The following is an 18,926-nucleotide window of genomic DNA, read 5'->3' on the forward strand; positions in this document are numbered from 1 at the left end:
AGTCTTAGCAACATCTACAACTGGAATGAAGTTTTCAGAATGTGCTGAGCATCCCCAGGGAAATGTAATCATTTTGTCTGAGTCTCCATAGGACAATTGGTCTCTTCTGCAGTATGGATGTTTGTTTATACACCTGCAGAGTAGCTGCTGAAAGCTGGATCAGAATTAGAATTTGGGCACTTACATGATACAGAAAGTTTGTCCCTGAAGTCACAGCCCCTGAAAATCTGAGCATTAGTGAAAATATTCAAGTAAGATTATTGCTGCCATACATCTGCTCCCTTTCACAGCTCCCAAATCCCTAGCTAGGGATCTCTTACTCCTTACCTGATATGCACAGAACAAAAAAACACAAACCAGTGTACTCTAATGATGCTGCTCACCAGTCCTAACTAATCATAACAGCAGCAATTAAAGTCTATCCAGTAAATAAACCCATAACCACAACTCACCACTGGCATGCATCTTCCATCAGCTCCTAAGGACTTGTTCCAGCACAAGGACACATCCTCCTCCTGGCATCCAGGGGGAATAGAACAGAAGCACCACTGCAGACAATGCCCAGCCCCTCGATTTTATGGCATCGCCATCAAAACCAAGAGTTAAGAGTCTATCACTGAATTCCTGGTACTGGTAGGCCATTCCAAGTTCTCCTGACTGTGGCAAGAAATAGGCATCCTGGCCTAAAATACTTCTAGAAAAATGAGCATCAGCTACAGAAGTGAAGCTACTGAAAAGTGTTTTTAAAGAAAGGCAGACATTGGCCAAGCACTCAGAATATACAGGATTCTCTACTTGATTTCTTGCCCAATTCTATTTGGAAGGTTTTTTGTGCTGGAAATTCTCCAGGGAGATCCTTTTGAAAGATTAGGAACTGAAATCACAAGTAGAGGAACATGGAGGGAATTGTGGTGTGCACAGGCCAACAAACCTCTAAAATTCAGCTTCAACATTTCAGGGGAAACCCACAGGAATTCACTCTCTTCCCATGAGGCTTGAACATGCTTTTAAGCATTTTGAAAACTTCACCTTTCAGACTGAGTTCAAGTTTTACTTTTTCTGTCAGTCTTACCGGGTGCATAGCTCCAAGTGTGTCAACAGTGATGTTTTCAGAATTTACCATGAAGGAAATTTTGAAATCAGAATGGAATAAACAGGAAATCATCACTAAGAGGGTTGGTATTATTCTTGTATCTTTCACAGGTATTTCTCCTTATTGCTCTTTTGTACTTAGGAACTTTTATTCAACAACGCAGCAAGTCTGCCCAAAATCTAATAATTCTTTTCCTTCTGGCCAGCTGTGTAGTTACTCACTCAAACAAGAGTAAATACACCTACACTTTCTTCTTTAAATTTCTTATATTTATCTCGCTTTCCTTCAGAGACACTGCAGCTACTATAGTTCAAGTACTATGCTCATTTTAATTACTGAAAATCTCACTTAAAAATATTTATATAGCAAAAAATCTACAGAAGATTTTTTTAAAAACAACAGCTATTAACACCCTGGAAGATAAAGCACTGATACGAGATTTCCCAAGCCACAGGGATTAGGAAATAGAGGTACACAAATGGAAACTGCCACCTTTATGCATCTCTGTGTTAGTGCTGTATCTCTAAATCTCTGCAACCATAAATACTCTAAACCCTCAGTGATTTTACATTTGGCTTATGGAACTGGTCTACAAATGAGTGGCAGTGATTTCAGGTTCTATTACTCCAGCCAGTACAGAATCATTAGAACAGCAGGTTTGTAATACATGCATAACTTTTCATAGGTCAGACTGAGAATAAGGGAAGACCATAAGCATTAATAAATCAGTTTACAATTTCTACAGGATAGCATCAAAGAATGAAAAGTGCTTAATGGTATTAATTGCAATGTATTAAATGCTTTGGCAAGTAAAATTCCTTATTAAAGTACAGCAAGAGCAACCCTACATATTCCCTCTGATGACTTTTGAACATTATGCATTATTCTTGTATTTATGTAAGTTACTTCTATTTAGAATATATTTTTAACTTGGCCTTATCTTATTATGTTCATTTTTATTATGTTCCTCTTCCTTTCTTTCTACCACAATACATTATTCCTGAACACTGATTCTCAGGAAAACCAGTCCACAATGCTCCTCACTTTCCCAGAAAACAAACCACTCATCTATGGGCTAATTGTACTCACATCTTGCTGTGACTGCCTACAAACTCTACTTTTATAAAAATTTACTTTCCCCAAAGATATGTATTTCTTTACATGAAAAATTCATTGCCAAGTACCAGAAAATGTAAAAAGTGGTGTATGAAATCAAAACAAAACTTTGAACCATCCTAAAGAAAGTATTCTTGACAAATAGGAGTTCTGAATGGGTGTAAATATATAATAAAAAATGTAAATGGCTTTTAAGTTTACAAGAAAAATTCAGTATTGCAACTTCAACGAGGATCTTGTGGATAATTATTTAGAATTGTATCAAAGTGAAAGAAGTGTCATGACACATATTATTCAGCTTCTAGAAATCCTAAAGTTTAGCATTTTTCTTTTCTAAAGAAAAAAAAATCCCATTATATGAATTCCCACCTGCTAATTAGTATCCTTTTAAAGTTCACAAGTATACTCCATTTCAAGAAAATCTCAACACCTTGTTCACACTTCCTGAGATATATTTAAAAGTTGACTTATTTTTAAACTGTCTTTGGTTAGTGTATCAGCCCATGTGACAAGTGTCAAAACGATTTCTTTTATTATTAATATATTACATCTGTTCAATATAGAATTACTGAATTATAGAATATCCTGAGTTGGAAGAGACCCACCAGGAATCCCCAGTCTAGGTCCTGGCCCTGCCCAGGACACCCCAACAGCCTCATCCTGTACCTGAGAGCATTTCTCATGTCCATTAAATATTGAGGTTTTAGTGCATTTGGAGCCCAGAATAGTCAGATCACCACAAGATGATTGCTTTCAGTTAAATACCTATCAGAAAATTACTAACCCAGTCTAATCAGCCCTTTTCTGTCCACAAACTATAGGGAAGAACCAGCAAAAGCCAAACAATTTAGCAGAGTGACAGTTGCCAGGCATCACACCTTTGGCTCTATGGAGAATACACAAGAGCCTCTATAAAGTTATAACCATATCTTTTTACAATCTTTTCTTTTGCAAACAAGCACTTCTTCTGCAAAATCTGCTCAATAACTATGAAGATAGCTAATAAAAAGAAAATATATTATATTCTTTCCCTCTGTTGACCCTGCCTAAAAATAGTCCTTTTTTTTCTGGTAAAGATGTTTGTTCACTAATAAAATTACAGATACCCAGCTCTTCTCACCATAACTACACAACGTGCCTTGAGATTGTCCTTCAGATTACTGCTCCTATGGTTTCCAAGTGCCTGTTCCTGCCAAGGCCTTCCCTCAGGAGCCATCCCTGGTGGCCAGAGCTGCAGTCAGACCTAATGAAAAACAAAAAGGCTTCTAAAGACTCTGAGAGCCCAAAGCTATAGAGATGAACAGGAAGGAATGTCACAGACATGTTTCATGAAAAGTCCTTTCCTTGGGATTTTTTCTCCTGAGAAGCTGAGAGGCCTCAGGAACAAAATGTAAACATTGATTATCTGCTGCTGTGGAATGCAACAGGTGCATCTGTGATTGGTCTCATGTGGTTGTTTATAATTAATGGCCAATCACAGCCCAGCTGTCCAGACTGTCTCGGTCAGTCACAAACCTTTGTTATCATTCTTTTCTATTCTTAGCTGGCCTTCTGATGAAATCCTTTCTTCTATTCTTTTAGTTTAGCTTTAATATATCATGAAATAACATATCAGCTTTCTGAAACATGGAGTCAACATTCTCATCTCTTCCCTGGTCTTGGGACCCCTGTGAACACCACCACAAAGGAACATTTAGGAAAGGTGGAGCCAAGGGAACCATTCACTTCCCCTCTGATTGCTGTATTAGATGGGAAAAGCTCCAAAGGAGGGTGAGAGGGTTGGAGCCAGGAGCTCTGCATTCCTCCTGCCAGGGCAGCAAGGCCTCCCAGAGCTTATCCAAGTGTGAGCCACACAGTTCTCACTGATTATTCACGGAGAACTCACTTTTCCTCTCTATTAAACTGCATTACAGGGAGCTAAACTGCTTCTGACATTTTCCTCTTGAGTGCTCCCTCCACATAAACTGTGTCCAAGCTGTTGCAGAGCTGCACAATAAGTCTGTGGAACAATCCCTCCATTACAACATGGGCCTTAATGCAGACAGAAATTAACTTAATTTGTATAGAAAACAGTGCTACTCTGCCATGGAGGGTTAAAGCACTCAAGTGTGACTTGGAAGACATGAATTTAATTTCTGGATCTTCCACTTGGGCAATCTAGCAGGAATGATTCCACAAGAGGATAATGCTGTCTCACAGGACTGCTGGGCACATAAGGACATGCATGAGGCTGGCAGGGCACACGCAAATTGTCACCATGATATTTTAGGAAAAATCCCTTTGCCAGGATTTCTTCTCCTGGGAAGCTGAGAAGCCTCAGAAAAGAATGAAAACAATAATTTATCTGATTCCTTGGGAATGTGGCCTGAAGATTCTTTACCAACAGGTGAATGCTTAATTGGATCTATGTGAATTGTTATTAATTAATGACCAATCACCATCAGCTGTGTTGGACTCTGAGGAATCAGTCATGAGCTTTCATTATCATTCTTGTTTAGCCTTCTGATGTATCCTTTCTCTAGAGTTTAGTATAGTTTTAGTAGAGCATTTCTATAATATAATTATAATATCATATAATTGTAATACAACTGTAATATAATTGTTATGTAATTGTAATGTAATTGTAATGTAATATAGTATGATGTGATATGATATGATCAATGCAATATAATATAAGATAACATAATATGATATATATGATATATAAATATAATATGATATATATAATATGATATAGATATGATATAGATATGATATTATATAGATATGATATGATATGATATGATATGATATCATATCATATCATATCAGCCTTCTTGAGAACTTGGATTCAGATTCTCATCTCTCACCTCATCCTGGCGACTTCACAAACACCACACACAAATATTCTTCCCAACCTCTGTAAGTGATGTGGAGTGTACCCACACTTGCAGGCTTTAGGGTTATTTATCACTTTTTCTTTGCAGAAGGGTGAGAATTTCATGTGCAGTTTAAACACACATTCATGCTACTCATAAAGGCCAGTCATGGGGGGAAAAAAAGGCATTAATTGCAAGAACTTTTCAAAGGAAAGTACTTGAATTTGCTATATGGCAGAGAGAGAGAGAGATAAAATTTATTAATAACATTAATTTGATGGTAAAAGACTTGACAGGTTTATCTGGGAAAGTTAAATGTTTAAAACATCATGAAAAACCCTTACTGCAAGTGTACAGACTGATCTGTCAAAGTGATCCAAGCTGAGCTGCTGGGTTTTGTCCCTTGTGCCATGGAAAATGCACTAAGTGACTTGTTAATTTTACATTTAACCAGCTCTAACACTACTCTCTTAACTATATTCAAAGGCTGATCAAATGGAGAGATGAAAATAAAACATGAGAATCAGAGATTTCTTGTCATATATAGAAGGAGATAAAGATTAACCCAGGCTTCCACTCATATTGCTTTTGTTTTTGAAAAGACACACAATTTGAATAGTTCAAAAGAGGCTAAATTGAGTCTTTGAATATTTCAGCACACATAAAAATCCAATTCTGCAACTCTACCCTTCTTCAGCAGATGTGAAAATTAACAGCATAAATACACTTGTGAGTATTATTAGACTTAATTGAATTTATACATACTAATGTGTGTGTTTATGGGCACCTTTTAGCACCCTCCCTTCAATATCTGTGCACACTGATGGATGAGATCTGCCCCTGAGCCCTCTCTTCTCCTGGCTGAGCAGCCCTATCTCTCTCTGATTTTCCTCACATGAGAGATGCCTGTATGTAATATTCCTTTAAAAGCAGGTATAATTTCTGTAGGAAAATTAAGCAGCAGCTCATGTTGCTAATGCAAATCTCCAATTCACTCTGGCTACTCATGCAAGAAATCAGCATATGATGGCACAATTAAAAAGTTTTACTGTTAATGGAAAAATGTAATTTAATTTAAAAAAAAATCTTTCCTAATGCCCTAGGAGGCAAGAAGAGGGTTTAAATAATTAGTAAGGATTTTTTTTTACCTCAGTAAACTCTTCAACAGGAAATTTCCTCATGGATTCTGGACTTTGAACCCTCTTTCCTCCCTTGTGTTACACAAGGACACAAAGATCCATATGACTGATCACCTCTTGGTAGACAGACCCTATTTTGCTTGGCATTGCTCAGAGAGAGAAGAAAATGACATTACTTCCCCAGCTCTAAGGCAACAGAGAGATGGAAACAAATGGGCAGAACACAGGAAAAAAGGCGCCAACATTTGTCAGCCTGACAGGCAGCAGACTCAGCAAACCATCAGGGTGGCTGTTGTCAGAACTCTGCAGGCATCACAGGGAAGGAAATCAAGGGTAGTGACAAGACAGACCATGGCAAAGCTGCTCTGAGATGTTCATGCAGAGCTCTTGGCAAAGAGGAGCGGCAAAAAAAAGAACCACCAAGATGTTTGCTTAAAAATCAGCTGTGCTACTTCTGCTACTTTGTTTACACACAACACAATTTCAATGTCCTGCTCTTCCCACAAGTAGATCTTACTTAACTCTAGAACTCTAAGAAAGATAAAGTCTGAGAATGAAAAAGAAAACAGGCAATTATGTCTAGAAAGGACCAAAACATAGTCCAGAGCAAGTGTGACATCTGACCAACAGAACAAAACACCTTGTTCTTCCCACACTGTGTGTGAAAAAAACCCACTTAAAACATATTTAAATTAACACACACACTGTGTGTGAAACTCCCTGTGCCTCCCCACCTTACCAAGTAAATGGAAAACTTCACTTTTATCTAATGCAAGTGGAACTCTCAAAGTCAGTGCACACCAACACCACCCATTCTGCAGCAGAACTTCAGGCTATAATCTAATTCCAACAAATTTCCTCATGCCAACACTCAAAGGATTCTCTGCCCTGCAGAGCTGGCTCCTCTGTGTGATGTGGATGTGCATCTGTGTGCATATATGTGCTCAGCTGTTAAGGAGAAAAAGTGGGAAATATGAACTCTGCTCCTCTGAAAAGGTTCCAGGGTTCTGCAGTGCTTTCCTACCTTCATCTCTTGGCACAAGGCTCTACAAGACTGTACCTTTAATTTCAGTTACACAATTTTATGCCACAAGTCAATTTGCATGGTTCCCAAGGAGATAAGCTTTTAAAATCTTCTCTGGAATCTACTGATAAAAAATAGGGGAAACCAGTCTAGTAAGACATAATGATGAATTAGACCCAATTGAAAAGTTATCTTTATTTCCTGGGCCAATCAGGAAATGTGAGATAATCACTAAACATTTTGTATTTGCTTTTCTTTACTATTATCTCCACCTTCCTATTTTTACTGTGCCTAGACAGAGCATTAGAGCATTGCTCTAGGAAGCACTGTGCTTACTAGAACAATTTTCTATCTTTTTATTTTACAAAATGTCAAAGAAGGATAAAGGATTTGAGAACATCAGGTTACATGTAAATAAGAACAATATACATTTCCTATTTATGCCTGTACACCAGTAGGTAAAACATCAGTTTAAAATATAGAATCACAGAATCTCTAAGGGAAAGGGGAATGGGGAAAAGGGGAAAAGCAAAGGGGAAAGGGAGTAAAGAGGAAAAGAAGACCATTACATCTTAAAAAATTACCAAAACAGCCTAGATGATTACTGCTTATTTTTCAGCTTCCTCTTGGGTAATCATCTCTCCACCTTAATTCCTGGCATTTTCCTGGTTTCCAACTGTGCTAAACATTAAAAAATGCCCTGAATACTGTTATTGTGGGCACCTTTCTTTTCCCAAGTGAAGACAAGATAAACCATGACAGATGTAGCATTGCATGTGGTGACTGCAGAGGTAATTTTTGTGGGAAGCAATACAAAAGCTTCAAGCAAAGATGCAGAAAGCCAGTGAGAAGAAAGTGGACAAGTAAGATTAAGGAAGATCCTTTAGTCACTGTAGATCTTAGTACAGTCCTGGTAGGCACAGTAAGATTCAGCAGGATATTTTAAAGGACACTGGAGCAATGTGGATTTAATGCAGAAAAGGAATGCCTGTGAGATGATTTGAGAAGTGGGAATCATTCAGCTTAGCAGCAAATAAACATGGTTTCCCAAGGGATTTCTCCTCCCCCTTCACTAAGATGCATTTCAATGAATACTGATGAAGGTCTGAAGAACTAATGTATGTGAGCTTGTGCAAAATGTGAATTTGGATTTGCAGGTGCTCCAGTTTCTATGGAAATGTAGAAGAACCCAGTAACACCCATACACAAACCAGATTCTGTTCTGCCCTTTTGATATACTGGTTCTGGTGAGAAAAATCTGGTCTTATAAGTCAAGAGAATGTTTTCCATCTATCCTATGAACTACAAGAAAAACTTAATTTTCATCTAGTGCATATGAATTTCCCCTTGTGTCTGTAAAATCAGATATACAATTATAATTACTAGAAAAACATTTAGTGAATGTTTGGAATTTCTTTAGATAGGCTATTTTTATTTAATTCCCTACACAAATAATTTAATCTAAGTCATTCTTCTCTGAAAAATATTGATTTGTGCATTTAATAACCTCTTGGAAAACTAGATTCAGAACTGAATAGCTGCAGTGCCAAACTAAAAATCCAAGCTCTGTGTGCATTACCTGTGTGCCATGCGGTTGGATCCTACAGCATCTAATAAGGTATGAGCTCCATTTGCAGCTCTTACCCCATAAATTTGCAATTTCTCTTTTCTCTGAGTTCTCAATCACCTGCAGCCAACAGGATCCTAAAACTGACCCTTTCTTCAACAGAGATCTGATCTCTTGGAACAGTCCTGGGAGCCTCAGGACTTGCTGAGTCTGTTATTCCTATGTCAAATTTGCTTGAAATTGAGGAGTGTGTTCAAAAAATTACTGTAGGAAATGTTGTCAAAAAAAAGGCAAAGCAGGCTGCTATAGAGCCTTTAGCAGTACCAAGAAAAAAAAGAGTCTCTCTTTTCCAGCACTTGCAAAGGCTGATTTTAAGTAGCAGTATACATATAGGAAATAATTTTTGTTCATTTAAATGTTTTAAGGGCTTTTTTCAGATATAGATACACATGTAGTAACTACACCCCCTTCAATGTACGCAGAGACTTTTTTAAGCAAATGGAGAAGGTTCAGTTGCTTTGTTTATATTTTTTCAAGCACATCCTACAATTCTTTTGTTCTTTACCTTATTATAAATGATCACATTTTTTAAAAGAAGAATTTCAGTGAATTTCAGAGCATTATCCCAGACTCTCACTTTCTTTAAAGGAACATTATTTACATGAAAGTCAACATCATATTTGCAGTATATAAAACTAAACCCACATCCTCTCTGGCAGGTTTCTTTCAGTATAGTTGTTGTTTCTCCAAGCAAGTTCTAAAGTGTTTCCAAATAAGTTTAAGGACATCCAATTTATTTTTACTTTAGAAAATTACTTGCTGAAGTGGCACTGTATCCTTAAGGTGTGATATCCAATTATAAATTGCAAAGAATACTTACAATTTCTCAGCACATTAAGTATCTCTAGCAATAATGAGAAACACTGCATAGAAGGATCTACAGAAATGATATAAAAATATAATTCAAGAAAGAGAAAGAAAACAAGGAATAGTCTTACATGACCATGTTTACCTGCTGCTGTTCAGCTACAAAATAATGGAAAAATTTTGTTATACCAGAGCTTCTAAGACTTAATTACATATAAAATACTTCTAGATTCACAAGTAGTTTGTAACAACATTCAGAAGTACTTTGCAACTGAAACCTGGCTTTCTCTACAGATAAAGGCAGACTTTTAACAAGGAAATGATGACTTGAGCCTGTGATACACCAACAGCTTGTGCTGCTGCAGCCTTGAAGAGCCACAGCTGGATGCTTACCCACCTGATCCACTGAAAATCTTGCCCAGTGTGGAAGTGTCTTCCTTCTCCAGACTGCTTTTCTTTCTGGTTTGTATTTTTTTACACACTCACTATTCTTGAACCTGTGTCCTTCAGATAAGCCAAAGAACCCACTGATATTTGGGTGGATTTGCTACAGGCTCCTCTGAGCAGCAGCACAGAGACACCAGCTGCAAGCTCTCCTTCATGCTTAGACCAATATGACAATGTCATTTGGGAGAAACTTATGCAAACCAGACAGAAACCCAAAACTGAGCATCTGGGAGCCCAAGCAGAATGCTGTTGATGGAGGCCAAAGCTCAGAGCAGTGTGGTGGTTATTTACTGCAAAATGTGGGCAGTTACCAAAGCAACTGTAAGTGACCTTTTCATTATAAGTATTAAATGTATAAAGATTTTTTAAATTAATTTAAAAACATATTCACACCTAGTCAATGTAACAGAATTGTCAGAACTTTACTATGAACTTTTACTTTTTTTTTTTTTAATATTTTTAGGTTTATTCTTCCTCAGCTGCAGCTCTAGCAAGCCCTGAAATGTCATTGCTTACAAGCCAATCTAAATTTAAACTCTTCTGATTTTTGACCCAGAGGTATAAACTACAATCAAATACAAATTGCAAAAATATTCAGCACTATAATTCAGTTTTGTCGAACCAGAGTTAACAGTCATTTCTGATTTCTGTTTTTTTACCTACTAACCAAATCCCACTCTTCCTACATAAATGATAAATCTCAGTCTGTAAAGTTCTGCCCAGGTGTTTTACTGTCCTTATACTCCCAATGCATTTCATGATCAGTTTTCCCACTCTGTTATCCTTCAGAGAGGAAGCCCCCTGAGTGCTGCCAGTAATTTTTCAGATATTTACTTACACTAAACGTTTCTCAATGACCTGTTGAAAAATAAAACTCCACATGTACATAATAAAATTAATGTACTGCTCAGGGTTCCTACCAGCTCACTGCGAGGTCGTGCACTTTCAAAATGCTGCTCAGCTGATACTGTCCAGATTTCTGGGGCTGAGTCTGTTCTTTAGCATGCTCAAAGGACAGGGTTCCTTCAGCATCAACAGGGAACTCTGAATCCTGCAGAAAAACAAAATTATCAAATTCCCAGAAATGCTGCATAACTTCACACACTGTATTATTTATATTACTATTTCGAAAAAACAAATGTATCTTATTTTTCCACTCTTTTTTCTCTTCTATCCAATTTTCCTAATTTTTTACATCACTGTTGTCCTCATTTTATTAATTTTGACACATACTGTTAAAGCTGACTTCAAGCAGAATAACTGAACACTAATAATTAGTTCTTTTCAAATTATATTCCTACTATGTAAGATAAGTGGCCTGACATAAAGTATAGGACAAGAACTTGGAAGGAAGATTTTTATCAAATCCCTCAGTAAGATTAAAAGCATGGGTTATTTTCCATTTTTCCATGGCCTATTTGTTTTCTATCCCTGTTTTCCATGGGAGGTTAGCTCCATGAGCTGCATCCAGAGGCAAGGCTGCTGTATTCTTCAAAAGACCTTTCTTATAAATATAATGTCAATAAAAAGTCAAAATATGTGTAGCTAATTTACAGCCTCATTTTCCATTGCTGTGGTTTAAGGTATTTCCTAAGATTAATCAGCAGACTAGGAGATTTACTACTAGCTCTAATTAACCAAGCTAAATAGCTTTATTAAAAATAGATTGTCATTAAAGGATGTAACGAGGGTAACTGTGCACAATATATTTTAAGGACTGCACCAGCCATTACAAAACCACTTTCCAAGACACCACAGTTTGCTGAAGACCTGCAACATTTTAAAACATCCTGCTGTGAGCAGCTTTAAAGGAGACTGAAATCACTGTACTCTTTAAAATGCCCATCAAACACTAAGATTAAGGAGGGAATAAAATCACTGTGTTTTAATCTGAAAGCACACACACACAGCAGGGATAACCACTAAGTCTTTTACTATTTGTTTGCACTAAGCTCGATAGCAGCCATCCTGTTTGCTGATAATTTGCAGCAGTGAGCATAAAGCAAATTTCACAACTACAAAGCAGCACAAGAATATCTGTTTGTCTTCAGTTTCAGAAGCTCCACACCCTGTCCTACAAGGGTGTATTAACCCAAGCCAAACTTATGAAAATCACTAAGCTAATGACTTAATGATCAGTCTGAGCACATCTATTCCAGATCCAAGACCTGGAAGATATTTTTCAGTGGACTGTGGCTTCAATCACAGACACAGCCTAACAAAAGCACTCCAAAATCCATGGAGCAGTAGGGACTTTCAATATGAACTAATATCAGACAACTGTTAATTCTTTGAATGGGGAGAAAGACAGAATGTGGAAATCATGGTGATGCCTTGTGAAGGCTGACCTGGAGCAGAGGCCAGACAGAGTTAAAGAATAAAGCAGGGATTTATTAAAAGGGCTGAGTGGATGCACCTTGGGCAGCACAAGAGTCCAGCCAGGCCTACACCCAAGATGAACCAAAATGATCACAAAATGGACAACTAGTCACAGGGTCTCTCACTTTTATAAGTTCTGCTCCATTTGCATATTGGAGTTAATTGTTCAATTACAGTTCCAGCCCATGCAGTCCCATCCTTCTTGTTTTTCTCTCTTCAGTCCCTGTTTTTATGCTTTTGGGCCTGAGATTTGGATCATTTGGCCTTGGTCCCCAGCTAGAGAAGGAATTGTTTTGTCTCCCTGCTCTGTGAAGAGAGCTCACCAACCCCTAATATGAAGCCCAGACCCAAACACTGAAGCAGTACAGAATCTGAAAAATATAAAAGCTAAAACCTGAGGCATCAATGGAGAGCAAATGAGCAGTCATCCTTTGCTTAACACAGATACTAGCAAGAGACCTACTTTTGCAAAAAAACCAAAAGTAATAAATCTGCAATGTTCAGAATTGGGAAATAAATGTGTCAAGTACAAGTACATAAAGAATAAAGTAATCTGGCATTGTTAATGCAGCAAGGAATGTGGTTTTGGCTAAAGTTCCACATTTTTATACAACTGCATATCATGTTCTGACTGTGTCTCAGCCATAATATTCTTTAAAATCTCTGAATTTAAGTCAAGAAAAATCTACAGATTTTTCCAAATTTAGGAATAATTACAATAAGTCTGCTGTATTTATTCTACACACACACTAAACTAAGTTAAGATATTATCTAAAGGTAAGTATAGTCCCAACACGTGTCAGTGCAACTCTTGGAAGCTTTCTGTACTCTTTGTCTTACAAAGTTCTACCTTTCAAGGTTTACAAATTTGAACAACTCTGATTATAACATAACAAAGGCATAAAATCAGCATGCTTTTTGCAAATTGTTTCATTCACTTTCTGGAACACAAACAACTAGTAAATGCTACCAGACTTCCTCATTTCAGAGTGAAGCAAGCCTAGGAAAGGCAAGGCTCTCTGAATAGAAGTGACAGAAAGTCTTGCATTTTTCAGTACAAGAAAATCCCCAGATACTGCTTCAGGAGATAGTGCTGTAAATGATTGCTGTAACATTTAAAAGTACAGTAAAAAGGGAATAATATAAAAATACTAGGGTTTTTGTAACTCCATTGTAAGTATCTGAAATATTTCTGAAACTGGAGCCTTTGCACCCTTTGCAGTGCTAATCCTGTATTCTACTAGAGCAGGAGATTTGCCCTCTGCTGAGATAATTCATACCTATGGTTCCACTGGCATGAACAGTGGGATCACTTGTTATGGCCAGATGAAATGCTGATTTCAGTAGCTCCCCAGCAGGTAAAAGTCAGAGTGTGACTTTTTTCCCCAGACACAAATATTTCTCACTGTGGAATAAATGGGGTATTTTTATCCTAAAAACTTGCTACAATAGTACTAACTGTTCAATAATGCTTGCATGAAGAGACCTCCTCTCCCCTGATAAATTTTGCCAATCAAGTTTCATTATTTAATCCTTATTCTATTATTTCCAATTGCTAAATCGTAAGGGTAAAAGAGACTCCATTACACAAGTTGAGACTTTGCATAACAAGGCTTGTGAAACTTTTACAGGCATTAACTGCAAACTCTGATGTTCCTTCAGCATGGGCAAGGGTCATGTGCAAGCCAAAATTCAGGAGAACATCCTGAGTGCTAAGGAGCCAAAGCAATATACTGTGGTTTTGTTCACTCCTTTATCTGCTAGCTACAAGACATTTGTACTGTGACAAAAATAAAAACCTAGCAAACTTCTCTCACACATCCATATAAAATAGGAATTAATGCACTTCCTGCCTTGACATTAAACACCCTTTTACAGTCACCAAAGGCAAGGGACACAACATTCAAAAGAGTGTCCTAGGAAGAATATGAACCAAAACCGTCCTGAATGCCTGTCCTCAGTCACTGACAAGGGTAAATGGTACCTGTCCCTTCCACAGTACACTCTCTCTCTTACCTAAAATCACAGGTGCAACAATCAGCCCCTCACTAAAAGTTGCCATAGCTCTTGGGACATTTACACACAGTATTTCCACAGCTGATTAAATATCAGAAGACAGAAGGCTACAGAAGTCAGGATTGTGTGAAGTCATAAAGGCATTTCATACCTTAGGACCTCACAGGTTCACGTACAAAAAACAAACTAGAAGAGAAGAGCTTGCCTTTCTTTTGTCTGTTTGGGATTTTTTTAGTTGCCTTTTTTTTTTCCCTTTTAGTTTAAGAGCCTGAACCATAAGAGGATTCAGTGATTTACCCCAGATCAAGCTGAAGTTCTCTAGGACAGCTAATAAACTGAACTCTCTTCTGAGTCTCAAACCATTCCTTAATTTCCTCTTATAAGATAAAACCTTGTTTTGAAGCAAACTGTCATGAATTAAGAAAATTTACCCTTAAAGCTATTAGAAATATCTCTTTTCTGTCCTGAATTTTTCCAGTAAGACTGCCTTTACTCTTCCAACAGCAGGGCTCTTCAGAGCAAGACTACAGTTTCCTTTTTCCTCCAGAAAGACACAAGAGACTCATTTGTCAAAACATACAGAAGGCAATGAATAGATAAGTGGAACTGATCTAAATCATCTCAGAGCTGAGAAAAATGTAGTAGAGTTTAATAGAAAACATCCAAATCAGTTTGTCTAAATCACAGCTTGGCCTTGTCTATATCATTATTACAGGTAGTGTTGAGTTTCTCCTTACTCAGATGTTAAAAATTGAAGTCAATTGAGGAAGCACCTTCACTCTGTAACCAGGAACAAGCTCAAACCTTGCTACTTTAATTCTGACAGAAAACAGAGGGATCTTTAGTGAGGCAAAGCCCATCAGACGGCAAATTAGTGATGACTGCCTTTCACTGAGGGAGGAGTAGGTGCAACCTTTTCCTCTTGCAAAAATTAATGACCATTATCATCAGCAGTTCCAATCTGAAAGCTGTCAAGGTCATTCTAAGACTGCAGTTCAGACATGCACAAGGAGCACAGTCACAGGTGCTGCTGGATCCATGCATTCAATTTAAAAAGCAAATAGTATATATCCTTTCAGAAATGTGAAGTAATGAAAATGAAATTCTTCTTAGGGCACAGCTACTGTCTATGTCCAAGACTCAGCAAGACAAGTCTAACTTTAGTTAACACTATTTATTTTCAAGGAAATATTCTATTCTCAATTCTCACCCAAGAATCAGCATTGTCTCTGTTTTTCTGTACTTATAAATGAGTCCTGAACTAACCACTGATAGCTATACTGAAATACAACTGAAATTCTCTTTTTATTCAAAGTTACAGAGAATTTTAATAATTGTTCACTTATTTTTCCTGATAAATCTGATAGACATGCATTATGGAGAACGTATTTTGTCTATTTTCATTTTAAGACTGAAATTAATTTAAAATTGAAATTTCCATATTTTAGTTTTTAAATACCAAAGCAGTCTCATGGAAACCAGTAGGTGTACTCAGAAGCTACTTATTACATGTATAGTTTTGACAACAGGGCTTGAGTTTTACAGTAATTTTTGGTCCCAACTTTCAAAACAATTTAAGGATTGCTAAGAATCCATAAATTCAAAATGTGCACATAAACAAAACATTCTTAAAAAAGAAACATATAAATAAGAATGAAAATACTCTTGGCTGCAATTGCTGACAATGAATGAAACTTGCTTCCCTGACCACCAAAAATAAAATATATCAAATAAGCAAAAACACCTTAAGAGCAAACTAGAGTTTGAGATTTTCAAACCCCATTTTACTTTTTGTTGGCTATACTCAAAATTGTTTAAAGTTTCAAAGTAAATGAAAAAAGATTCATTTCTGAATGAATGTTCCTGTTTCTCTCTTTCCTATGAAGAAAACCCTGACAGTCTGTTCTCTGAGGAGCTCAGTTTTGCAGCACTACAGGTAGGCAGATTCAGAAGGAACCAAATGTTAAGCAGGAAAGTGTTTAAACTAACATTAAAAAGCTTTGCTGCAAGAGTGACAAAAATTTGACATCTAATATAGTAGCTGAGCATGATTATACTTTGTTTTCATATTTTTGTAATTGAAGGGACAGGGTATCCTTTTCTAGCAAAGTACAAAGAAATGAAAGTATTTAGTGCACCCACTGAGCATAATGCAGCAGTGAAATAGTCAGTAGGCACTGTTAAATACTAAAACAACTCCATTTCAAAATGCTCCAGTGTCTATAGCAACCACAATACAACACATTTGCACATTATTTTACTATGCTAATCATGACCACAATTATTTTATAAACATCTGAAATGTAAGGAAAGGAACTTGAAAGCAATAGCAGGAGAGTGTAGTAAAACTTTTACTGCCTGCTCCATCTTGCTTGGCTTGCTAATAAAAACCATAAAACTCAGCTACAAAGGTTGTGGCCACATAATTCCTCCTTATTCAGTTTATAATGCTGACATTTTTTCCTTTTTTAATAAAATAAACATGAAGATACTCTGTAATAGGCAGTAAAAGCCAGATTAATTAAAAAAGCAATGGTAAAACTGGTTCAGTCTTCAAATGCAGGGCTAGCGTAGCTCTTCAGACAGTTTGTGAACTGGTGCTAACAGTAAATTTGCACTTGAAATTGCTCCTGACAATGTCAGTTTTAAGGCTCTGCCACATCAAGTCAAGGCATTGCCTCTGCAATAAAAAACTAGAAAGCTCCACTACTCAATGTCTAACCATGCCACAGACACTCCATCACTTTTGGACTAGAGCTCTCATTAGCACTCATTGATAAATATACTGCAATTATTTTCTACTATCAAAAGGATAAACTTCAAGCTCCTGCACTTCACTGGTTTTGTTTCTTTTACTGCAGCTATTAAAACCAGATTTGATTAGCCAGATATGATTAATAATCAGAGAGGTTTGAAAAAGTAAGAAGAGAGCAATTATAGAAAGATCCATCACTGAAACGCAATAGCTTTCTTCCAGTCTTCAGCACCAGGGCTTGTTTAACTTTATCACCACTATTTCAGAAAGTAACAGTATAAAATGCAAAATTACCCTGTGCCAAGCATACTGCCCAACACTACAGAAATGTAACTACTGTTTTAGCTTCTGCTAAACTTCCTCTCCAATGCCCAAGTAAATCACATTTCTCAGTTGAAAGCCACACAGCTGTGGCTGATGCTGTTAAGGATGAGCAGGACACCCCAGTGTGGAGACTGGAACATGGTCTGTGCACTGGAGGCATCTGCCCAGGGAGCTGGGAGCCACAGGACAAGGCTGGAAGTGTCCAAGGCCAACCTGGATGGGACTTGGAGCATCCTGGTCTAGGAGAAGGTGTTCCTGACCATGGCAGGGCATGGGATGAGATGAGTTTTAAGGTCCCTTCCAACTCAAACCATTCTGGGACTGACCAGAGAAACACAAAACAGCTCCTTGAGCCTTGCTCAAGACTGACCACAGAACAAGGACTAGGCTTAAGACGCTCTGCACCCACACTGAATGGAAGACTTAAGCTATATAAAGATGAGATTTCTGGATAATTTCTCCAGAGAAGGAAAAATCCTTAAAAAACCTCCAACATTCCTTGAGTATTGTATTTGCGGGTCGCCTCAATAAAGACAGGAATGATGGATCTGACTCCATGTTCTCAGAAGGCTAATTTATTACTTCATTATACTATATTATATTAAAGAATACTATACTATGCTATACTAAAGAATACAGAAAGGACACTTACTAAATGCTAAAAAGATAATAATGAAAACTTGTGACCCTTTCCAGAGTCCTGACATAGCTTGGCCCTGACTGGCCAATGAGTGAAAACAATTCACACCAGAATCCAATGAAACAATCTCCAAACACATTCCACATGAGCACAACATGGGAGAAGCAAACGAGATAAGAATTGTTTTCCTTTTCCCTGAGGCTTCTCAGCTTCCCAGGAGAAAAATCCTGGGCGAAGGGATTTTTCAGAGAATGTGAATGCCACACTTGAGGATGTGTTCTGTGTTCAAAAGGAAACCTGTGCTGGACAGAAATACCCCATGCAGCCTTCTTCCAACACCTCTACCATCCCAGCTACATCATCAAATGTATTTTAACCCCTTCTTTTGATTACTCTTCTCTGTCACAGCAAATTGCATGACCAACAGTCTCTGCAGAGTCAACAAGGTGAGTGAAGAGTCACAGTAAATTATTCCAGAACAGCAATGTACAGTAATTCTAAGTGCTAAGTTGAGTTACAGTCACAAGAAAGTGATATAATGATCATCCAGCTTTTCACTTACTACTCCCTCATGATGGGATTGAGTTTAATACATGCAATTGAAATTCATTTCTTAGTTTAAAATTATTACAAGTCTAAGATACAAAGTCTATACCAGCACTGATATGCCCAGATTTTAAATATCTCCTTCTGCTTACCAT

General features: G+C 37.4%; 1 protein-coding gene across 1 annotated transcript in view; it reads right to left on the reverse strand.

The window, feature by feature from the left end:
- Positions 1-18,926, reverse strand: part of SPAG16 (sperm associated antigen 16) — a 379,082-nt gene that overhangs the window by 313,373 nt on the left and 46,783 nt on the right. Inside the window, exon 10 of the mRNA XM_058028073.1 lies at positions 11,032-11,162. Coding sequence (XP_057884056.1) covers positions 11,032-11,162 — 131 coding nt within the window. The remainder of the gene's footprint in view (positions 1-11,031; positions 11,163-18,926) is intronic.

Source organism: Melospiza georgiana, chromosome 7 (genome assembly GCF_028018845.1).
Source record: "Melospiza georgiana isolate bMelGeo1 chromosome 7, bMelGeo1.pri, whole genome shotgun sequence".
Classification (NCBI taxonomy): domain Eukaryota; kingdom Metazoa; phylum Chordata; class Aves; order Passeriformes; family Passerellidae; genus Melospiza; species Melospiza georgiana.